The 25,086-nt window shown below is 34.4% G+C and overlaps 1 protein-coding gene across 1 annotated transcript in view; it reads right to left on the reverse strand.

Moving 5' to 3' along the window:
* The window catches only part of LOC101889977 (glucose transporter type 1), a 164,048-nt gene that overhangs the window by 97,966 nt on the left and 40,996 nt on the right, over nt 1-25,086 (reverse strand). The window contains exons 4-5 of the mRNA XM_059131636.1: nt 20,634-20,803; nt 5,292-5,453 (exon numbers count right to left, since the gene is read on the reverse strand). Of these exons, the coding sequence (XP_058987619.1) occupies nt 5,292-5,436 (145 nt within the window). The 5' untranslated portion in view covers nt 5,437-5,453; nt 20,634-20,803. The remainder of the gene's footprint in view (nt 1-5,291; nt 5,454-20,633; nt 20,804-25,086) is intronic.

Raw genomic sequence — 25,086 nt, forward strand, 5'->3', positions numbered from 1 at the left:
GACGACGACGATTTTTAATTCACAAGGAATGGAAAAAGAACAGAAGAACAAGAAGAGAACGGAAGAAGATGTAGATTTTGTTTTATTTAAAACTTTGTAAGCATTTTTGTTGGATGGAATTGAAAAAGTTATAATTTTTAATTTTTGTTTTTATTTTGCTGCATTTCTTTGGTGAACATCAACATCAATATACAGAGAGAGAGAGAGGTAGATAGATAGATAGCAAATAAAAGGATATGGAGATAGAGACAAAAACTGTTAACAAATAACAAAAATTACTGGAATACCAATGCAGGTGATAATGAAGGAATGCAATGTTCTTCAATGGTTTGGCATTGCTGGTGGCTATAAAAAAGGTCTCTCAATGCATCAATCGCACAAACTGAGCAAATCAGATTTCTAGTTTCATTATTTGGAATGCTTTGGTGATGATGGTTGTCGGATGAAAAAAATGTCTGCTTTACTTTTTCTGAGAAAAAAAAAAACGAGGTAAGCGTTAAAATTCCAATTCACAAAAATAGTTACATAAATACTTGCATTTAAAAATTATACAACCAGTACATAAAATTCAAAGAGCTATTCAAAAAAAATCGCTTCTCCATTTGGAAGCTACTCTCCGCTACAACGGATGTTTTCTTCTCGTGATGACGATTTGCAACAGTTAGGGATTTGAAAGGTGCTTCTGATTGCAACAGTAATGATATTTTTGTTGTTGCTGTTGTTTGTTTTGGTGTATATTTGTGTGGGGTCGATTTGTTGTAACACAATCTCACAAAAATGCCATACAAAAGCAATATCTGATGGATGGTGGAGGTGCGGATTAAATACACATACATTTTTTTTTTTTTTTTTGGGGGGGGGGGGGGTGTGTTAAACATTTACATTTAGATTTTGAAATGTGGTGTTGGAAAAATATTTGTTTTGCTTTATGATGAACTCCAATCTGAACACACATAAAAAAGTTAAAAAAAAATAATTTAATAAATGTATATAATTTGTAAAAATTAATAATAACTATTAAAAACAATTTAAATAGCATCAGTTGGTTTTGCCGACAAATGTATACCCCCAGCCTTGAGTTATGATTATTCTAACTGTTGACCATTTATGAGGGAGGTTTCAAAGCATTGGTCCATATTATCCAATTCGTATCTGACCTATGTTTCATATAAATATTGCAACGTGACAGATTTGCAATATATCGTCTATTTCCTATACTTTACTTTAAATGTAGAAATATAAGTGAGGTACCAGATATAGCGGAGCGAAATGTTCCACCTTAATCTTATACATATAAAAATATTGGTATGTGCAGAATTTCAAGGAAATCGAATATTTATATCCAATTTTATACGAAACCATAAAATCCGATAAATTCATATTTATATTAGATTTCTTGCTAAGAGAAATATTTAGATATAGAAATTTGTATGGAATTGCTGACTTGTTTCGCAAGTTATGACAGATATAAGTATTGGAAATTGTGACCTTTTGTGGTTGAGGTACCAGAAGGGGTTGGCAGATATCTATTAGCTTCTCAACAGATTTTGCGTTAGCAACAATGTTTGGATGTGTGAAATTTGAAGAGAGTTGGGTGCTTATTTCGCGTTTTATGATCGTTTTGTTTTTCAAAATGTTGACCCGTTTGTGGGGGAAGTACCAGGAAGAGGAGTGTACCGATATACACCATATTACACAGCAGATTTTGTGTTAGTAAGAATAATGGGATGTGTGATATATAAAGAGAACCGAATGCTTATTTCCAATTTTATAATCGTTTTGGTTATTCAAAACTTTGACCCTTTGTGGGAGAGGTACCAGAAAGAATGGTCCGATCTCTACCATCTTTATAACAGATCTTGTGAATGGAATCGAATGTTAATTTAGCTTCATGGTTCCACAAAATCTTGACCCTTTTGTGGGAGAGGTACCAGAAGAAGTGGACCGATACATTCCATCTTCACAGCAGATATTGGACTAGTGAAAATATTGTGATGTGTGTAACTTGAAGAAAATCTGACTCTTATGTCACATTTCATTAAAATTATACTTATTTTCAAATGTTTACCCTTTGTGGGGGAGGTACTTCATGGAGTTTACTGATATTGTTTATTTTCGCACCTGACCTAGAACTGATGCAAATACTTGGATTTGTATAGTTGGAACATAATTGAATTTTCATTTCTCTTTCTGTACAGTATAATATTATTTTGTTGAAAATATCGACCTCCGGTGAGGGAGCTACTAGAAGGAGTAGACCGATATTACCCATCTCCGAACTCGATCTAAGTTTGATAATAATATTGCGATGTACCAAGTTTGGACCAAATCGGATACTACCTTCGAGAGTTATCGTACGCACCAGCCAGCCAGGCTAACATACAGACTGACGGACATTGCTAGATCGATTCCAAATGTCCTGAAACGGATATAGTCCAAAGAGACCTATTTTCGGAAGCCGCTGTTTCGATGAGGCCGTATCAAATGATATATAGTCTCTCTAGCCATATGGCTGAGGTATAAACAACTGTTGAAGTTAAAATCTTGAAATTTTGCCAGTCTTGGTGCGAAGGCGTGTGAATGGGCTAGGTTTTTGGTATAAGTACTAAAAGGGTACGAAGAGTTCTAAAATATACTAAAAATTCAATACTTTTTATTGGACAAACGGAATGAGCTAGAAAGAAATTTGGAATGGATGGCACATATGGAGCGCAGTTTAAATATACCAAAGAGTTTTTATAAATTATAACTATAAGAGTACGAAAAGATCTTAAATTATACTAAGCTTCTAAAAGTGAACCATTTGGTATCATGTGAACGGATTAAGCTTAAAACTTGAAATTTGCTATAAGAATCAAGGTTGGAAAGTAAGTTTGATATATAAGGTGGTTTTAGAAATGTGTAATAAGTGTACAAACTGTAATAAATGGTAAAAAATTTGGAAAAGTTTGGTTGAGGTTGAACGGTAATAAATAGTACTATATGTGGTACAATTCGTTATTGGGTGAACATATATTGCTTGAAATCTGAAATTTGGTATAAGGATAGCTGGTCATGTGTAGCCTGGAGGTGGTTTCTAACCTGGAGGTGGTTTCTAAAAATGTGTACTATAAGTGTACGAAAAGTACTCAAAGAAATAAAATTCGGAAAATTGATATTAAGATCAAAATTGATATTTAGCGTTTGAGATTTGACAGGGGTTTTGTAAATTCATTCTACATTTGCACGAAAAGTACTTAATAGTACTATATTTGCTATTAAGTGCAAAAAATAGAGCTGAAATTTGATACAGAAGTCACTGTTGGCATCTGTGGTTAAGATATGGAAATGTGTACTATACTTATTCGAAAAGTACTAAGTGGTACTAAATTTGGTATTGGTTGAAGGGATAGAGCTGGAATCACGAAATTTTATATTCAGGTCTCCCTTGGTATCTTGGATGGTTTTGGCAATATGTATGTAAGTGGTATTCAATTTGGCAATGGGAAAATAAAAGAGCTGAAATATAATATTAAATTCACTGTTGCTATCTGAGGTTGAGGTAAGGAGATTGCTTTCAAAATGCGTGCTATAATTATTTAAAAAGTACTAAGTGGTACTAAATTTGGTATTGGTTGAAGGGATAGATCTGGAATCGTCAAATTTAATATTCAGCTCTCTGTTGGTATATAGAATTGTACGAAAAGTACTAAATAGTACTCAATTTGGTATTGGCGGAAGGAATAGAGCAAAAATCCTGAAATTTGATATTAAAGTCACTGTTGGTGTCTGGAGTTAAGATATGAAGGTGGTTATGGAAATGTGTTCTTTAGTTGTACTAAAAGTACTAAAAGGTACGAAATTTGGTATTTGGGGAAGAAATCGAGCAGAAATCATGATATGTAATATAAAGGTCTCTGTTGGTGTCTGGTGGTTTTGGAAATGTGTATTTGAATAGTACTAAATTTTGTATTAGGAATAGAGCTGAAATCCTCAAAATAGATATTAAAGTCTCTGTTGGTATCTGAAACTGAGGTATACCGTTGGTAATGGTCGGAAATGTGCGAAAACTATTAAATGGTTAAAACTTCGGCTTTTCAGATTCGACATTAAGCTCTCTTTTGGTATTTTGAATTGTGATATGGAAATGTATTCTATAGCTGCACAAAAAGTGCTAAATATTACTAAATGGTTTTTGCCTTTGAAGTGAATTTGATGTCGGGGTCTCTGTTGGTATCTGGTTTTGAGATCTGAGATCTGAGGTTTTTTTTTCTTTTTTTTTTTCCTTTTGTGTAATGGTTTTAATAATATCCTCTTCGGTACACATTTTCCTAATATTCTTTCCTAAAATGGACAAATAATACGAACTTTTTTTTTCATAAATAATATTTTTTTAGTCGGTCTGCACTGATTTCGAAAAGGAGCATTGTTTGTTTTACTTTTTCTGGTATTTTTGTTACAATGACCAAAATTTTATAAAACTGTAAATCCATACAAAACAGATAGATTTAAAAAAAGATAAATCTAATTTAAAGCGTGAGCAGTACAATTTTGGGACTTTTTTCAAAACATAGATGAAATTAAAGAAGGGATTATCCACGTTAAAAATTCTATAGGGGTTATGTATACACACAAATATATATAGGAGCAAAGTCGTACATAGGGCTATGGGGCTATAAGTATCAATGGACTTGTGAGGACCTTCGAAAAATAAGTTTTTATGGAATTCGTAAGTAAACTACTTTCAAATTGACCATACAAAATTTGGACATTAAAGTCCATCGTTTTTTGTAAATGTTATCTATGATGGATTGGGGACTAAATAAAAATACATGTACATAGAACCTACTACAAATTTCTGAGAATTGTCAGTGGTAGGATATGAGAAGTTCAGGGGTAATGGTCATTTTTTTGTTCAACTAATTGCTATTTCTCTATTTTCATTTTATTTCAAACAAAAATGTAAAAGAAAACTTAAATATTCGAATAATTTATATTTGACATTTTTTGGGGGAGAATTTGAACAAAAAACAATAACTAAAACCATAACATGCAAATAACCACACAAGAATGTATCTACACAAAACTGGTGATATCATACACACACACACACACTCATTTATACAACGCCAAAGACAGAAACATACTTCGCTAAAAAAAAAAAACACAACAAAAACATTTCAATCAAACTCAAAATCTACAAGAACATATGTTTTTTTTTGTAATTTCATTAATATTTGCATGACAAATTTCGAAAACAACAACAAACAAGGTTGAAGTGTTTGGTAGATTTGTTGCAAGGCAATGCCCACCTGGAAATACCGTTAAAGGTTGTAAGACTTGTGTTGAACGCAGTGGCGGTAACAGCGGTGGCAATTGTCCAAATGGATCCTGATCGTTGGATATGGAAGACGATGTTGGTGGCGAGATCATCGATATATCAACGCTATGCGCCATTTCATTATTGCGGCCAGCTATAATTGTTATTAATTTAAACAATAAAAAAACCAACAAAATAAAACAAAGAAGTTGTGGAAAACAAACATTTTGTAAAAAGAACAAGGAAGAGAAAGAGATTGGATAAATAGTGTGTTATTAATATTTTTTTTGTAAATATCATCATATGTTTAATTTAATATTAAATAAAAACTTGTCATTTTAGAGTACGACATAACTGCGTATGAGCATTGTAATTTGGAAGAGCCATAACGTATACGCCATAAAATATTGAACAATCATTTACATTGACTTAATATTTCCCTACGAGTAAAGTGTATTTAATTCATCGCACAGTGGGGTGAGATGCCCTAAAACGGAGATTAATTCAGGGAAGCATCCTATCGCTCTGAAATTTTGCTCAGACATTCATATTACCTTCATTTGACATTAAAAATGGGACATAACGGTCCACGTTTCGGTGAGGCACCCATATAGCGTTACATCCTGATTTTTGGTATTTTGAAGGTTTTGGCCACAATTTCAAACCCAATTATGATTATCTTGACATTTTGAGTTCGGAGCGGACAAAATCACTCCCTGCTAAATTTTGTGAAGATAAATCTACTATTAGTATTGACCATATATAACGGCACTTCCAAATGTTAGGTATTTTGGAAATTTCTCCCTGCACAACATATCCTAATATTAGGTATTTTGATGGTTTCAGACAGAGTTTTTTACAAACTTATTATTTGGTATTTTGTTTCCCAATGGATGGAAGGAAAAATTACAAAAATTGCCTATAAAAAAACCAAAATTTGAGTAAAGCCAGAAAAATAATTTATCCTTAAAAACGTAAAAACTTCTAAAATCTGAAGACAAAAAGGCTACATATTTTTAGGAGAAAGGAACAATTATAAAAAAATATGTATACAAAATTGGCTGGCAACTGAGCATTCCGATCTGAAATAGAAAAATCATCCTCCCCTAAATGTCTCTCATTTTCCTTAAATTGGATCATCAGTTAAAATTGAGGGTGAGGCAAGTAACCTCACAACTGACTTTTTAAAGAGACTGGAATATTTTTTATATAAATTAGAATTCCAGTTAATAACAGGATAAAAACGCAAGAGAAACTTATTTAATAAAGAGCAAAAAATAAAAAAAAAAAACACAAATAAAACGGAGAACTAGATCAAAGTACATTCACCACAGAATCAGGTGACTATTTTCACCATTTTATAAATTAATCAAAAACTGCAAAAAACGGCACGAGTTTTTTGTTGATTATGAAAGATGTCATTCCATACTAAAATACAAAATTAAAATTTTAAGATATCAATATTATTTTTTTAAAACTCCATATACTTTTCAGATATTGCGAAAATATGGTAATATTTTGAATTGATTTTTAAAATATTTTGACATTAGTATTTTTAAAACTTTTTTACTCAGAAACACTAATAACAACCTGTATTCTATGTTTCATTTTTAAAATGATCACTTTTGATGCAAAAAAAAAAAACTTAATTATTGCACTTCAAAAATCCAAGGATAATTTCCTTCTTCTTGCGAAAAAAAGAAATATTTCTTAACTTTGCCACTGTCTAATTAGAAAACTAAACAAGGTATGACTTTAAAATTTTCAGTACTGATGTAGGATTTAGTGTTCTATAATAGTTTAAAAATATTTATTCCAAAAGACGAATTTTATTTTTTAATTAATCTCCGTGTTTTTTGATTTCACCCCTCTGTGCATCGTTTCAAGAATTAAACATTTTTATACCGTACACCACATGTGGTAAGGGTATTACATCTTTGTGCGATTTTTTGTAGCATGGAGAAGGAAGCGATATAGACCCATAGTTCTTTTTGATGATATGCATAGAAACACATTCTTAGTCGCCCCCTTAAGTCGCCTTATATAAATATAAATTTTTGGAGAAAAGTACAGGGGTTTATTCAAACGGAAATGGCATACGATTGCTACTTATATTTTTAAGATAATTCAAATGAATTTTAAAATTATAATGTTCTTTAAATTTGAGTATTAAACAATAAAACTAGTGCTTGGCAATGGCGGCCCGGTCCAAAATTTTTACTTCCATTTATCATCACACAAGAGGGCGTTTTGTACGAAAGCGAACTAAACATTAACAAACATTAGGTGTGTCTGGTTACTTTTCCTGCAGGAATTGTCCAGTAACTTCTTTCTGAGAGAGTAAGGTAGTTTTATTCTCTTTTGCAAGGAAAATGCGAAAAGTAAACAGACGGTATTTCTGCAGAAGCTTGCAACTTATCAGCTGATTTGTCAAAACAAACCAATTTGTCCCCCATAAGGAGAATTAAAACAAAGGAACCAATACTAATTGTACAAGTTTTTTTAATAAAAATGTTGAAAATAGTCTTTTATTTTCTTATTACATATTAACATTTACGTTTTTCACATTTTGTAAAGTTGTTCTCCAAAAACTATTAGTCTTGCTAATTCCAAAAAAAATATTTTCAAATTGAAAGCACAAAAATAAATAAATAAACAATAGAAAACATCTGATTGAATGTCGATGAATGAGAAGAAGAAGAGTTGCAAGTGATTGCAAGAAGAAATTTGTCCAGCAAGAATTTGCAAACTCTCACTGAAAGAACTGTCAAAATTTCTCTCTCCGACCGCTCTCTTTTGCAGAACTTTTGGGTTAAGAGACGACTTCCAGTAACAATTTGTAACAATTGTTACAAACTTTAGGGTAACCAGACGCACCTATTAATTGACGTTTTCTTCAAATCCGATTAGAATAGCCCCGTTGTCAAAACTACAAAAATCGACTGCTTGTTTAAAAAACTGATCAAATTATCGATGGTGCATCGGTTAATGCGACCGTATCACACACGTTCTTCTGAAACGAATCAAGCGTCACGGTCTTTAACCTTTTGAGAGAATTATTCGCACACATTCATACACATGTAAAAACGAACGCACACGCACACACACCCAGATACACACAAAAGTGGCTTTGATTTTGTGGGTTATGCGACACATCCCTTCTATATATATATATATATATATATATATATATATATATATATATAATTTTTTTTTTTTTTTTTTTTTTTTTTTTTTTTGAAAAGTACAGTGGTTTATTCAAACGGAAATGACATACGATTGCTGCTTATATTTTTTAGATAATTCAAATGAATTTTAAAATTATAATGTTCTTTAAATTTGAGTATTAAACAATAAAACTAGTGCTTGGCAATGGCGGCCCGGTCCAAAATTTTTACTTCCATTTATCATCACACAAGAGGGCGTTTTGTACGAAAGCGAACTAAACATTAACAAACATTAGGTGTGTCTGGTTACTTTTCCTGCAGGAATTGTCCAGTAACTTCTTTCTGAGAGAGTAAGGTAGTTTTATTCTCTTTTGCAAGGAAAATGCGAAAAGTAAACAGACGGTATTTCTGCAGAAGCTTGCAACTTATCAGCTGATTTGTCAAAACAAACCAATTTGTCCCCCATAAGGAGAATTAAAACAAAGGAACCAATACTAATTGTACAAGTTTTTTTAATAAAAATGTTGAAAATAGTCTTTTATTTTCTTATTACATATTAACATTTACGTTTTTCACATTTTGTAAAGTTGTTCTCCAAAAACTATTAGTCTTGCTAATTCCAAAAAAAATATTTTCAAATTGAAAGCACAAAAATAAATAAATAAACAATAGAAAACATCTGATTGAATGTCGATGAATGAGAAGAAGAAGAGTTGCAAGTGATTGCAAGAAGAAATTTGTCCAGCAAGAATTTGCAAACTCTCACTGAAAGAACTGTCAAAATTTCTCTCTCCGACCGCTCTCTTTTGCAGAACTTTTGGGTTAAGAGACGACTTCCAGTAACAATTTGTAACAATTGTTACAAACTTTAGGGTAACCAGACGCACCTATTAATTGACGTTTTCTTCAAATCCGATTAGAATAGCCCCGTTGTCAAAACTACAAAAATCGACTGCTTGTTTAAAAAACTGATCAAATTATCGATGGTGCATCGGTTAATGCGACCGTATCACACACGTTCTTCTGAAACGAATCAAGCGTCACGGTCTTTAACCTTTTGAGAGAATTATTCGCACACATTCATACACATGTAAAAACGAACGCACACGCACACACACCCAGATACACACAAAAGTGGCTTTGATTTTGTGGGTTATGCGACACATCCCTTCTATAGATAAAGTGGTTACATGCTAGTGTGACCAGATCAACAAACACAACACTACAGCTAGATGTGGCTTCGCGCGCGTTTGTGTGTGTATGTGTTAAGTGTAAATAATAGCATTTATCCTTGCAGTCTGCCTATCTTGAAATTTTCCCCGATTTTGGCCTCTGAACGTTGATGAATCCTGCGTGTTTGCAGGCACAAATGAATGAATAATAATAACAAAAAGTTGCTGACAAGCACTGGCCACGACTATAGGAATGTACAACTACGGCCAGCTTCATTCATGAGATGATGCTCGGGTTGGCTTAAATGTTCGTTTTTATTGGTGGCTTGGCACATTGGCCTGCTTATTATTGCAGTGGTTGGTTTTGTTTTCGTTTTTCTTCCACATCTAGTTCGTTTGGTTTCCTTCCGCATTGCAACTACACTGTAGAGTAATAATCTAGGAATATACAGCCTTTTTATACCCTCCACCATACTATGGAGGGTATATTAACTTTATCATTTCGTTTGTAACTCCTCCTCATATCAGATCCAACAAAGTATATATATATATTCTTGATCAGCGTAAAATTCTAAGTCGATTTAGCGATGTCCGTCTGTCTGTCTGTCTGTCTGTCTGTCTGTCCGTCTGTCTCTCTGTCTGTCTGTCCGTCTGTCTGTTGTAATCACGCTATCTTTCGAATGAATTGAGATAGGTGGCTAAAATTTTGCACACATGTTTATTTTTCCAGTAGGCAGGTTAAGTTCGTAAATGGGCCATGTAGGTCCACGTTTTCATATAGCCCCCATATAACGGTACCTCCCTATATTCGGTATTTTGATGATTTTAGCGACATTATTCACGGGAATTGTTTCAAATTTGGTATTTGAAGTTCAAAATGGATACTACACCCTAAGACGGAAAATTATCCGTTCAGGTCCACGTCTTCGTATAGCCCCCATATAATGGTACCTCCCGATATTCGGTATTTTGATTATTTTAGCAACACTATTCACCGGAGTTGTTTTAAATTTGGTATTTGAAGTTCCAAATGGATGCTACAGTCTAAGACAGAAAATTGTCTATGCAGGCCCTCGTCTACGTATAGCCCCCATATAACAGTACTTCCATATATTCGGTATTTTGATGATTTTAGCGTCATTATTCACCGGAATTGTTACGAATTACGTATTTAGAGTTCGTAATGGGTACTACAGTCTGCAGGTCCAGGTCTATATTCGGTATTTTGACAGTATTTTTAGGGACAGTACCCACCGAAATTGTTTGAGATGTCGTATTTAAAGTTCGTAGTGGATGCTATAGGCTGTGACAGAAAATTAATTATGCAGGCCCACGTCTTCGTATAGCCCCCATATAACGGTACTTCCATATATTCGGTATTTTGGTGATTGTAGCTTCATTATTCACCGGTCCAGGTCTTCGCACAGCTACGATATAACGGTACCTCCCTATATACGATATTTTGTTGATTTTAGTTACATTATTCACCGTTTATTTCAAGTTTCGAATTTAAATATGGTAATGACTTATGACAAACAATGCCTATGCAGTTCCACGTCGTATAGACCCCAATATAACGGCTATATTCCGTATTTTTAAAATTTTAACAGGATTTTTTAAGGATTTCATTTTTTTTTTTTAATTTCCAAATTCGTTCCCCGGCCGAACTTACTGCTTTTTAACTTGTTAGCTCTATTTACATAACCATTATGTTGTACAGTGTAATAATAATAATGAAATCATCAATAATTATAGGAATACTACAGTAGCTTATGTCGAAAATATTAACACTCAATCGAGTCACCACCGAAGGGTTCTTTTGGTGGGTTTTTCCAAATATTGATAAAAACTCCCTTATAATTCGATCGTTGCAAGTCAAAATTTGTTATTGTGGCTGTAGGCTCCAGAATACTTAAAAATTATTTAGAACAGTGTTGGCTTTTTTGTTCGGGATACCTTAGTATTTTGTTGTTTCAAAATTGGTCAGGCTTAATCCCTTTATTGTTGTTTTTATAAAAACAACGACTATTAGTGGAGAACGATGGTAATATTTACCAGCTTTACAAAAGAATTTTACTTTTATATAAAAAATCTTTTATCTTAAAAATCTTATCTGAAATCTTACGTCTAAGGCAAATTTGCTTTAAATCGCCACAGAAAAATAAACTAAATTTTCGCTATAAATCCAGAAAATATTAGCATCCATGTTGCCAAAAAACAAAGGAAATATATCCTAATTTTTTAAATACACGTTTCCTCGGACTTTTCTAAAAGGAGAAAAGAAAAAGTCTTTAAAGAAGATATTTTCTACACAAAATTTCGTTATAATTCTCAGATTCAATAGTTTTAAAGTAAATCATTTCGAAATTTCGAAATAAAAGTAAATAATTGTAAATTTTCAGTTAACGTTTTTTACTGCTTATTTAACAAGTCTCTGAGCAAACAAAAATTGGTTATATATAAGCTACAACAAAGTCAAACGCCATAATTTTTACATTTTTTTTTTTTAATTTTATTGAATGAAAGCAAAAATGTCGAAAATAGCATCAAATTTTAGAATAAGTTAAGATTTGTTCGAGTTGATCATCTTTGGCACAAATTATGGCCTTTAAACGGCCAATGAACGCGTCACACGCTGCCCGAATGTTGCTCTGCTGTATTTTGGCCCATTCCCGGCGAAGCGCTTGCTTGAGATGATCGACACTTTGGTATTTTTTAGTGCCAACCTTGCTTTCCAAAATACTCAGATTGGTATCCGGAGATTTTGGTGGTCATTGTGCGCTGGAAATGAAGCGAGAAACCTCATTTTGTAACTGGTAACTGATGCTGAGTCTAGTTGGGATGTCCAAGGTCAAAATGTTTGCGTCTCCAAGGTTTTAATAAACCCTCCTGAATATTTTCGCGATAATATTCGGCATTTGGTCGATTAATACTATAGGCTGTGACAGAGTCGATTAATACGAGCGGAGAGCGACCATCGGCTGTTATGGTGGCCCACGCCATCAATATGGCCGGCGCTTGAGTTCTGGTGACCAACCGAAGGTGCACTTTTGCTGACCTCTTTGGCAAGTAAACACGATCATTTTGTTTGTTATCAAACTGCTGGACAACGAATGTTTTCTCATCGGAGAAACCCAAATTCGGCAGTTCACCACTTTCAGCCAAGCGAAGCAAGTCTTTAGCTCTTTTGAGTCTTTATTTATTTTTTTTTTTTTTTGGTGTGGTGTAAGTTCTTGCACTTTTGGGAATTTCAATGGTTTACCTCGAGCTCATTTTTCAATATTTGCGAATGGAATATTGCGATATGTTCAGCTCACAAGCCATTTTTCGGCCACAACGACGTTGGTATCGATCAATTCGCTTCTTTACTTTTCGAACCATTACTGCTGATGTTTCTGTTTTTTTCTTCCGTCCACTTCCTTGACGTCGGGCTACGCTACCAGTATCAGGGTAACGAGCGATGGTACGAGATACATAAGATTTATTTCCATTTAAATGCTGGAGTGCTCTAACGATAGTCACTTGTGGTTTTCCAGCCAAATGTAAAGAAATCACACTATCACCTTTGAATTCCATCACGAATATTCTCACTTTCAAAAATGCTTTTGTACGCTTGTAAACAATATAATGAGCTGTCACTGGAATAATTTTAAGAACTGTCGAATGAGTGGCTTGGAAATGACAGTAGTCTGAATTTGGTTGCAGTTTTTTTTTTTTCATCTCACCCAGTATTTCGGAATAGAATTCCATATATGCCAGATTTGGAATATTATCAGAATTACAAGAAAAATCACTGTACAGTATGAATATGTAAGGAAGAACTAAGAAGAAAGTTGAATCGTAAAAGGAAGCCACGTTGAATGTGTTTTTATTATGATGATAATGATGACGGCAACTACCGCAACCATGATGTAGTTGACATTTATGGCGATGACGTTGACTCGTGCAAATATTTACACAAATTATGCATTTGAGGTGAGGTCTAATATTTTTTCATTTTTCGCTTAAAAAGCCAATGGACTTGCATATATATATATATATATATATATATATATATATATATAACGAGTTCTATATACATACTCCTAAGCACACACACATGCACACCCACCCACTGAAACAGAAGGCATTAGCTTAAAGCAATGCCATTATGCAAATGTCGCTTAACATTGGCAGGCGGCATGTGGGTGTGAATGAACATATGATTGCTTCGGCTGGCTTTTTTGCTTCGCATCGCTTTGCATTTTATTCGTTTTGTCAAAGCAGAGATTTTTTTTTTTTGTGAGGGAGAACCCCTTTTCTGTGGCCGAGCCAAGGCTTACATTCTGGAGGTATATTTTCTTAACCCCCAAACCAAAGACATGTGTTTTGTTTCTCCATTTTGTTGGCATTTCCCCATTTGTGCTGGCATTCATTAAGCAAAAAAAAACGAACGAAGCTGACTTGGTCTCTGGGCCACATTTATAATTACATACACACATACATATGTATATGTATATATACATAAAGGGAGGCTGCTTTCAATATCTAAGCATAAATGTGTTCATATATGCGGTTATTTCCGTGTAGGTGTATTCTTTAGTTGGTATTGCATTCACAAGAAGCCCTGAACAAAACCTTGACATAAAGCATGTGATGATGATAATTTCGGACGCACCAGCCAACAGCCTTCAACAAAAAACACCAACACTATCACCATCATTACCACCACAACTAACACAATAACGGACAACAGATTTCTTGAAACTTTACAGAGTGCAATATTTTATACACACATTCGTCATCAGTGAAGGGTAAGAGCGAGCGAGAGAGACCATAGCAACAGACTTAGGTATATTACAGAGGCCATTTGCTAAAAACCCACATGTATACACACACAGACGCGCGTAAAGAGTTACATTCATTGGTGGAAAAATTGGTATTCGTGTGAGTTATTCGGTTCATTATGTCAGTAAGTTAATGTGTTGCTGTGCAAATTCTTGGCTGTGGTTACAATAAGGACTTCCGTCTAATTGTTTCAATGGATCATATATTTGAATTATACATAAGAAAGAAGAAAGTTTAAAAGTATCAGATACATGTCAACAGATACATACCCTCAACCAATGTTCGATGATCTAAATATATTTTGACTTTTGATATGATTATTCAAAGTATTGGGCCAATATGGTCCGTTTTGTATCGGTCCTAAATAAATATGATATAAATATTGCGACGTGGCAAGTTCGGAGTATATCGACTACTTCCTTCACTTTGTATTCGTATGGGCAAAATTACAAAATAAAATTGTTACTCTATAGGTTATGGGCCCTCCATGACTTTTTTTTTTTGAAAATTGTAAAAAAAAAAAAATATTTTAACAAGTGAACAAGTAAAAAAGTATCGGTCAGTTTTGCCGACAGATGTATACCCTCAGCCCTATTCACCCTCTATGGAGTGGGTTTAGAAAGAATCGTTCGATATTGTCCATTTCGTATCCCACCTAAATAAATATGATATAAATATTATTATACATAAAACTAATCATATATAAAAAAAAATAAATTATAGTAGATGGATATAGCAATTGTAAAGAATCGCTGAGTTGCTTCGCAATTTATAATAGATGAAAATATTGAAAATTGTGTCCCTTTGTGGGTGAGGTGCCAGAAGGTGTTCGAAGATACATAGCATCTTCACAACAGATCTGGTGTTAGCAAAAATTATTGTATGTGTGAAATTTGAAGAGAGTTGGATCCTTATTTCGCTTTCTTTGAGTGTTATGTTTTCAAAATTAGATTATTGCTTCCCTTTCTGTGCAGAAAATATATATTTTTAAAATTTCGACCATTTGTGGGGGAGGTACCAGAAGAAGTGGACCGATATACTCCATCTTAACACCAGACCTTGACTAATTAAATGATTGGGATGGGTGAAATTTGAAGACAATCGAACTCTTAAATCACATTTTATGAGAGTTGTAATTATTCAAAATTTTGACCATTTGTGGGGAGGTACTTGATGGAGTGGACCGATATTGTCCATTTTCACACCTGACCTAGCACTGATGCAAATATTAGGAATTGCAAAATTTGGAGCAAAGTCGGATTTTCCCTTCTCTTTCTGTGCAAAGAATAATTTTTTTGCAAATTTCGACCTTTTGTGGGGAGGTACCAGAAGGAGTGGACCGATATTGCTCATCTTAACACCTGACCTTGGGTTAATATAAATATTGGGATGTGTAAAATTTGAAGACAATCGGACTTTTAAATCACATTTTATGAGAATTCTAATTATTCAAAATTTTGACCATTTGTGGGGGAGGTACTTGATGGAGTGGACCGCTATTGTCCATTTTCACACCTGACCTAGCACTGATGCAAATATTAGGATTTGCAAAATTTGGAGCAAAATCGGATTTTCCCTTCTCTTTCTGTGCAAAGAATAAATTTTTTGCAAATTTCGACCTTTTGTGGGGGAGGTACCAGAAGGAGTGGACCGATATTGTCCATCTTCGAACTCGATCTAAGTTTGACAAAAATATTACGGTGTACCAACTTTGGGCCAAATCGGATACTCCCTTCGAGAGTTATCGTGCGTACCAGCCAGCCAGACAGACAGACGGACGGACATCGCTAGATCGACTCCAAATGTTCTGAAACGGATTTGGTCCAAAGAGACCTAGGGTCTAAAACCGTTATTTCGACTAGGCACGTTTTGACCATATCAAATGATATTCCATATGGCTGAGGGCATAAAAAGCTGTAAGTTCTGCCGGGCCGAACTTTGAATACCCTCCACCATTTGGTACAAATTTAACAATTTTCAAAAAAAAAAAATCCGTTAAAAATTCTGTTAAAATTTTGAAAATACCTAATACAGCCGTATGTTAGAGTCTATGCAACGACATGGACCTACATAGTCAACTTTTGTCACAAGCTATTACAATATTCAAATGCGAAACTTGAAAAAAAAAATATTTTTATAATGTAGCTAAAATCATCAGAATACCGAATATAGGGAGGTACCATGGTGGTTATAAAACGTGGATCTGCACAGAAAATTTTCTGTCATAGGCTGTAACATCCATTACGAACTTCAAATACAAAATTTGAAACATTTCCGGTAAATATAATGTCGCTAAAATCATCAAAATACCGAATATAGGGGGAACCGTTATATGGGGGCTATACGAAGAAGTGAACCTACATGACCCATTTTCTGTTTTGTGCTGTAGCATCTATTACCAACTTTAAATATTAATTACCGCATATCGGTAGGTACCGTTATATGGGGGCTATACGAAGACGTCGACCTACATGGCCCATTTTCAATACCACAAAATTTTATCAATCTACTTCATTTCGTTTGGAAGCTAGAGTGATTTCCACAGACGGACGGCATAGAATTTTCTGCTGATCAAGAATATATATACTTTGTGGGGTCTAAAATGTATATTTCGAGGTGTTACAAACGGAATGACAAACTTAATATACCCTCCATACTATAGTGAAGGGTATAAAAATTGTTTGCAGCGGCGAGTGCTAAGGCAGCAAACAAACATATATGCATTGCCTGACTCCAAGTTAGTTCATATTTTAATCAAAATATGTACTTAAATTTGTATATTTTAGATTTTTAAAATACTTCGGAATTAACAAGAACTGCTTTCAGCATGTGCTAAAAGAAATTTCGACAAAGTTGCATGTAGGTGCCGGTCATTGGCTCGTAAGCCTGAAATTAAATTGACTGGCTTAACTCTAGTTTAGTAAAACTTCTTCAATTTTTCCCTGATTCAATATCTACCCTGATTCAGAGAAACTATTTTTTGGGGGGATGGACCCGGAATCCCAGTTTTTTGACCCGAAAGTGCGGGTTCAAGACCCACTTATCCAATATATACAATATCGGTATCGCTTATGAAAATAAAATTGAAATTTGTATAGCTGACACTTTTAACTTGCTACAAATTATGCTCTCTGGACCCAGAAATGTTATTAGTTTGGGTATGTATCATTTTGTTACAACCGGTGTTTATTATGTCAATGGAAAACCGCAAGTGTGTGTCTTCGAATGGCTTTGCCGGTATGCTGGCGTTTTGCGCTGCCACGGCTCGTCGGAAGAGGTGTGGTTCTTGCCACTCTAAGTCTGATTCCAACTGAATGAGTTTATTTGTGTGGTGGAGAACCTAGAATATGTCAAAAAAAAAAAAAAAAAAAAAAAAAAAAAAAAAAAAAAAAAAAAAAAAAAAAAAAATATATATGACCGTAACATTTACTTTAAACTCAACTTTAACATTTTTATAACCTCCACCTTGGAAAGGAGGGTATATTAACTTTGTCATTCCATTTGTAACATCCTTAAATATTCGTCGTAGACCCCATTCATATTCATAATCAGCATAAAATTCTAAGACGTTTTAACGATGTCCGTCTGTCTGTCTCTCTGTCCGTCTGCCCGTCTGTCTGTTGAAATCACGATACAGCCCACATAATTTGACGTAGAGCGCCAAAATTTAGCAGAGCAATTGGTATTGTGTCTAGGATGGTTGGTATTGAAAATGAGATATATCGGTCCGTTCCGTTCTGGTATAGTCCCCATATAACGGTACCTCCCGATATTCGGTATTTTGATGATTTATGCCACATTTTTCACGGATTTGTCTGAAAATTGGTATTTGTAGGTCATAACAGGTCCCTGTATATGTGGCAAAACATTGCATGTGTAGGTCCACGTTTTGGTATAACCCCCATATAAAGGTATCTCCCGATATTCGGTATTTTGATTATTTTTGCAACATTTTTTTACTGATTTGTCTAAAAATTGGTATTTGTGGGTCCTAATGGGTCCTAGTTCGTGTGGCGAGTCTTTGTAATTTTAGGTCCACGTTTTGGTATAGCCCCCATATAAAGGTACCTCCCGATATTCGGCATTTTGATTATTTTTGCCACATTTTTTCACGGATTTGTCTAAAACTTGGTATTTGTTGGTCATAATGAGTTCCAGCTCCGGTGGCGAAACATTGCATGTATGGGTCCATGATTTGGTATAGCCCCCATAAAACGGTACCTCCCGATATTCGGTAATTTGATGATTTTTGCCAAATTTTTTCACGTATTTGTCTGAAAATTGATATTTGTAGGTCATAATTTATTCTAGCTCCGTTGGCGAAACATTGCATGTGTAGGTCCACGTTTTGGTATAGGCCCCATATAACGATGCCTCTCGATATTCGGCATTTTAATGGTTTTGCCACATTTCTTCTAATGTTTCCTTTACCCTAAGGTGGAGGGTATTAAAAGTTTGGCCCGGCCGAACTTAATGCTTTTTTATTATTTATCCAAATATCTTCCTAATTCGAATCAGGTTTCCCATAGCGGCTACGCGAACTAAACTTTTCTAAAATTAACAGATGTTGTAAATAGCCGGCTTATGTGACCATGTTACCACTTGTTGGATAGGTATAAGCTTTTATAAGCTTTCAACATATACCTGTATATTCAGGTCTAGCTCGGGTCTTGAACCTGGACTTTCGAGTCAAAAATCTGTTGAGTCACAGTAATAGTTCCCGGAATCAAATCGAAGAGATTTTTATTAAACTAGAGTGGTTTCGATTGGCCAAAGCATTGAGGTTTTAAGGTCTAGGATCTTAGTAGCCTGGTGTCGGAAATGACTTCAATATTTCCAAATTGTTTTGCTGTTGTTATTTTCATGGTCAAATACAAAGTGGTTAAAATATCAACGTCGACCAAAAAATGTAATGTCGTCACAATTTTTTACGACGACAGATATTCACTAAAAACGACTTCATATCGATTGTTGTATCGACAATGATAAAAGGAATCATTCAATGCTATCGACAAAAAACGACAATCCTAATACCGTTATTGTCGCCTCGACTTCATTTTGCGGCGGCGACGACAACCGTAATGGGGCCGAATTTGGTCCAAATCTGGCACCTTGTAATCTTTACATCAGACTTCAGTCAAATATGAAATGGACAATATTGGCCAAACCTTTCAGAACCTCCCCCATAAAGAAAAAAAAATTTAATAATCATAACAAAAGTCAATAAGTATGTAAACAAACAGACATTTTCTGAGGGTTTACCTCGGTCCTCAAACCCGACATATACTTTATAATTTGTTTTTGGTTTATTGGAATTAAATTTCCATAGAGCAGTAATTCTTTACTGTCATTTACCCTCTAAAGATTTAATATACTAGCTATTCTCCATTAGTAGTGCAATACAAGCAACATGTATATCTATGTTTGTACTACATTACATAAATATGTTCATAGTTCCCTCTTTTCAGCAAAAATGTTTGACCCCCCCCCCCCCAACACACCAGATTACAAAACAATTTAATTTATCCATATCCATATACACAGCCATAGCCGTATATGTGAATATGTGATGTGACATTATTTGTTGTTTCTATGGCCAGATGTATCGTTACAATTTCGGTTTTGATTGTTTGCATTTCCGTGAACACCGGGTACACTGAATTTATTCAGCAATACTTGATGTTTACTTTCATCTACATTTTATTTGCCAAAGGAAAATAGACGCAGAAACAGACGAAGAAGGGATGTCGGAAGGCCTCGATTTATTCTCCACGTTCTATCCTTACAAAACAAACAAATAAAAAAAATCAAGTGAGAAGCCCTTGCTTGTGGTCTGTGTCATGCCGTTTGAATATGGCATGTTAAACCGTTAACACAGTGGATTTGTTTCATGTTCAGACCATATATTTTGTTGGTATTTTTTTGTTTTTCTTTGGGGGGGCGGGGGGGGGGGGGGGTTTCTTTCTTGTTAATATTGAAAAGTTGCCAAATAGTTCGTTCCCATAAAACGCCAAGGAGGAGTTACTGCAAGGCACTATTGTATTTGCATTGCTTTAACTCTTGCCAAAGATAGATTTGTCTGTAAGCCGTTGAGCTCGTAAGACACGACCATATGTTGTTGTTGTTTTTGTAGTTTTTGATATGAAAGAAAACGGAAAATGTACTTACTGTTGTGTCACAGCAACCGGCCATATCGTAAGTAAACGTTTGTACAAAATATATTTAAATTTCCACTGCACTTCCCGGTAGTGGTGATATGAGAATTTCTACGTGTCTCTGTTGATTTCTTGAGCACCACTGGATGTGGCTTAAATATAGTTTTCTGTTGGATTAAAACGCTGTAAAGAAAGCCAAAAAATGCGAAGTTTATTTTAAGAATAGAATAGAGAATAAAATATTTGTGATTTTTTTGAAAAGTCCGTAATTGTTTCTATATTTAATCCTTTGTCCTTGAAAATAAATTCTTAAAACAGAATCGTCAATTGTAGTCAGGATCTAGAAAAAACCAAGCAGCAGATGAAAATGAGTAAAAATTACATTACGTTCAGACCGAGCTCTATTGCTGGGATCATTAGGATCCAGTAAGGAAAAGACCAAAGTCGGACAGAACCGACTTTGCGATAACTTACACAACTCTGGTTATATGCAGGTGAAAACAAGTGCAATCAATTAACCAGTACAGAAAGTCTTAAAGTCGGGCGGGGCCGACTTTATGATACCCTACCCTACACCACTTTGCTAATTTAATAGAGCTGCGCATAACAACTAAAAGTTTTTATGGGAGAATTCAATCATACACGCTATGATTATAATTATAATTTAAAGTTCAAAAGACAAAATGTGCTTTTAAATTCGGAATTGTATTGCCCATTTGGTGCACAATTAATTTGAAATCGGATAAAGATGTATATGGGAGCTATATCCAAATCGGAACCGATCTCGATAAAATTTGGCAAATATATTTTTGAGCTGTATTTGATATATTTCCCTGAATATCGTTGCTACGGAGTGCATGTTACGGCTGTGGGTAACAAATATGACAAATCGGATGATCGGCATACTAGCTTCTAGACTCATTTCGGTTGGATGTGCCAAATTTCATCCAATTTGGGCAAAAATTAGACGTTCAGTGCACAATCAATGGTAAATCGGACGAAGTTATATATGGGAGCTATATCCAAATCTGAACCGATCTCGATAAAATTTAGCAAATGTATTTCTGAGCTGTATTTGATATATTTCCCCAAATATTGATGTTGTTGAGTGCATATTAGGGCTGCGGAGGACAAAAATAACAAATCGGATGAAAAATATATATGGGAGCTATAGCTATATCTGAACCGGTTTCGATCAAATTTGGCATACTTATTTCCAGGTCCAATCTGATCGTACGTGCAAAATTTCATACCATTCGGACTGATATTACACGTTTGGTGCACAATAAAAAGCAAATCGGACGAAGATATATATGGAAGCTATATCTAAATTTTGACCGATTATCTCCAATTTCAATAAGGAAAATTTCATCTGGATAGGACAATAAATACGAACTGTACTTTGTTTACAAAAATATGTGGACAGATGGACATGCATAAATCGACTCAGAATGTGATTCTATGCAGATCACCAAAAGGAACTATGGGGCTATCTCCTTTTTCCTTTTGCCTGTTACAAACAAATGCACAAAGACATAATACCCTGACCACCTTGTGGTGTAGCGTATAAAAATGACGTCTCGTTCAGATGGTGACCCTTCTTATATATATGGACTAGCTGAACCCTGTGCGCTTCGCTACCCCTTTTGATTTTATATGCGATCAAAATTTTTATACGAAAATTTGTTTAAAAAAAAAAAAACAAATTTAAAACTTAAAAAAAATAATTATTGTAATACTTAAGTGCGTAAATGAACAAATAGCTCGGTCCGCCAACGCGTGAACATGCCAGGAACAGCTGCCGATGAGAAAAGCAGGAACATACCAAATTTTGTCCGCATACACGAAGAGTTTGTCCTTCGGGCCTATTAATTTCATAGTAAATGCCAAGCGTGCAGGAAACTGCAATCTTTTGGAGTTGAGTGGCATTTCTGTTGGAATTAGAGAATTCGAGGTAGCAACATACTTCCCCGTAATAATCGTATCCTCAAATAAATTGTTATGTAGTTTTTATATGGAGGGTTTTTCTATACGGAGGGTTTCTTTATGGAGGGTATATTAAGTTTGTCACTCCGTTTGTAACACCTCGAAATATACATTCTAGATCCCACAAATTAAATGTATTCTTGATCAGCATAAATTTCGATTTAGCGATGTCCGTCAGTCTGTGGAAATCACTCTAGCTTCCGAACAAATAGAAGTAGATTGATAAAACTTTACGCAAATGTATATTATGTCTGCAGGACTTTTGGTATTGAAAATGGACCAGGTATGTTCATGTTTTGGTACAGCCCCCATATAAGGGTATCTCCCGATAGTTGGTATTTCGATTATTTTAGCAGCATTATTCACCGAATTGTGACAAATTTGGAATTTGAAGTTCGTAATTGATACCACAGTCTATGACAGAAGCCTCAATATAAGCGTACCTCCCGCAATGGATACTTCAGCATAAGACAGAAATTTGTATGTGCAGGTCCATTTCTTCGTATAGCCCCCACATATCGGTACCTCCCGATATTCGATATTTTGATGACTTTAACGACATTATTCACCGGAATTGTTTCAAATTTTGCATTTGATGTTCGTAATGGATACTACAGCCTAAGACAGAAAATCGTTTGTGCAGGTCCACGTCGTCGTATAGACCCTAATATAATGGCTACATTTAGTATTTTTAAGATTTTAACACAATTTTTAACGGATTTTTTTTTTTTTTTTGAAGTTGCCGATTTTGTTCCAAATGGTAGAGGGCGTTCAACGTTAGGTTTGGCCGAACTTACAGGTTTTTTTGTTTGTTTACTGTATGCCTTATACCATTGCAAAGGCGTTGTGGGTCAATGCTTCTTAATAAAATCATATCCCAATTTGAAACGATTTCAATATAATTTGACAAATTTATTTTTGTTCCAAATTAAGTTACTCCTGCCGGATTAAATTGGAATCGGATATACGTATCGTTTTTGGTGCATCAAATACTTTAAATGGGAGCTATATCCAAATCTGAACCGATTCCCATATAATTAAGAAAACAAATTTGTTAGCCAAAATCCATCACGCATTTCAAATTTCATTAAAATCGAACATAATATCGTGTTTGGGGCATCAAAAAAAACTAAATCGGTCGAAAATATATATGGGAGCTATATCCAAATCTGTACCGATTTTTGTATAATTTGGCAAACAAATTTTTTAGACAAATTCCATCATACATTTCAAATTTCTTTGAAATGTGGGGTACATAGCGTGTTTAATGCATCAAATCCATGAAATCGGGCGAAGATATATATATATATATCCAAATCTGAACTGATTTCCATAAAATTTGGCAAATATATTTTCTATTCAAATCCCATCACTTATTTCAAATCGGGAGACTGTATCTGTAATCGATCAATAGACATGAGCATATAAAATGTAAATTTTTGGGAGGTACCTCCGAATCTGATGCTATATCTCCAGTTCCAAGTGGAATTTCAAAACTTTGTATTGCCTATGTTACTTTCAGGCGATGTGGTAGTTTATTTGGAAATTTTCAAGAAAATCTATTCAGCGGTTTTCGAGTCCATAAATTACAAACAAACAAACAAACATACAAACATTTTCCTTTTTTTATAGATATAGATATGGGTTAATGAATCTGAACAGATTTTAACATAACATAACATTTGGTGGACCTGACACATTCAATTGGACGAAGAAAGTTATATCTAAATCCGATTAAAACCAAATTCGTTGGAGTTCGTTGTTCGACCAAACAAATGAATTGTGTAAAACTTCATCTTATTGGGACAACAAATGCGACCTGTACTTGAACAGACGGAAAGGACATTATGATGTCGAAAAAATCTCTTCTTGTGATACTTATCTTCGGATTCAAGAAGGAAAACAGTTAAAAAGGGTCCAATATACCATGTATATTTAGTAGGGCTACCTGTTACAAATAAACGTTTACATTGGGAATTTTTGTGAATCAAAACCAACTATGAACCTTTTTATACCCTACACCACATAGTGGTCGGGGTATTATGTATTTGTGCATTTGTTTGTAACATGGAGAAAGAAACGAGATAGAGCCATAAATACTTTTGAGAATGCTCATAGAATCACTTTCTGAGTTCATTAATGAATGTCAGTCTGTCCTTCTGTCAATGTATTTTTGTGAAAAAAATGCAGGTCGCATTTATTATCAGATTCAGAGTAAACTTTCCAAATAATATTTGTTTGGCCCAAATAATTCTATTGGATTTGGTGAGAATCGGTTCAAATTTAGATATAGATCCCATACATATCATCAATTGATTTCGGGTTAATTGTGCACGAAATGGCCAATAACAGTCCAAATGACCTGAATTATGGCACATTCGACGACATTCATCCTAAAAATAAGTACTTTAAATTTGGTGAAAATCGATTCAGATATACCTACAGATCTCATATATATGTCTTATCCGATTTGGTGTTAA

Source organism: Musca domestica, unplaced genomic scaffold (assembly GCF_030504385.1).
Source record: "Musca domestica strain aabys unplaced genomic scaffold, Musca_domestica.polishedcontigs.V.1.1 9, whole genome shotgun sequence".
Lineage (NCBI taxonomy): Eukaryota > Metazoa > Arthropoda > Insecta > Diptera > Muscidae > Musca > Musca domestica.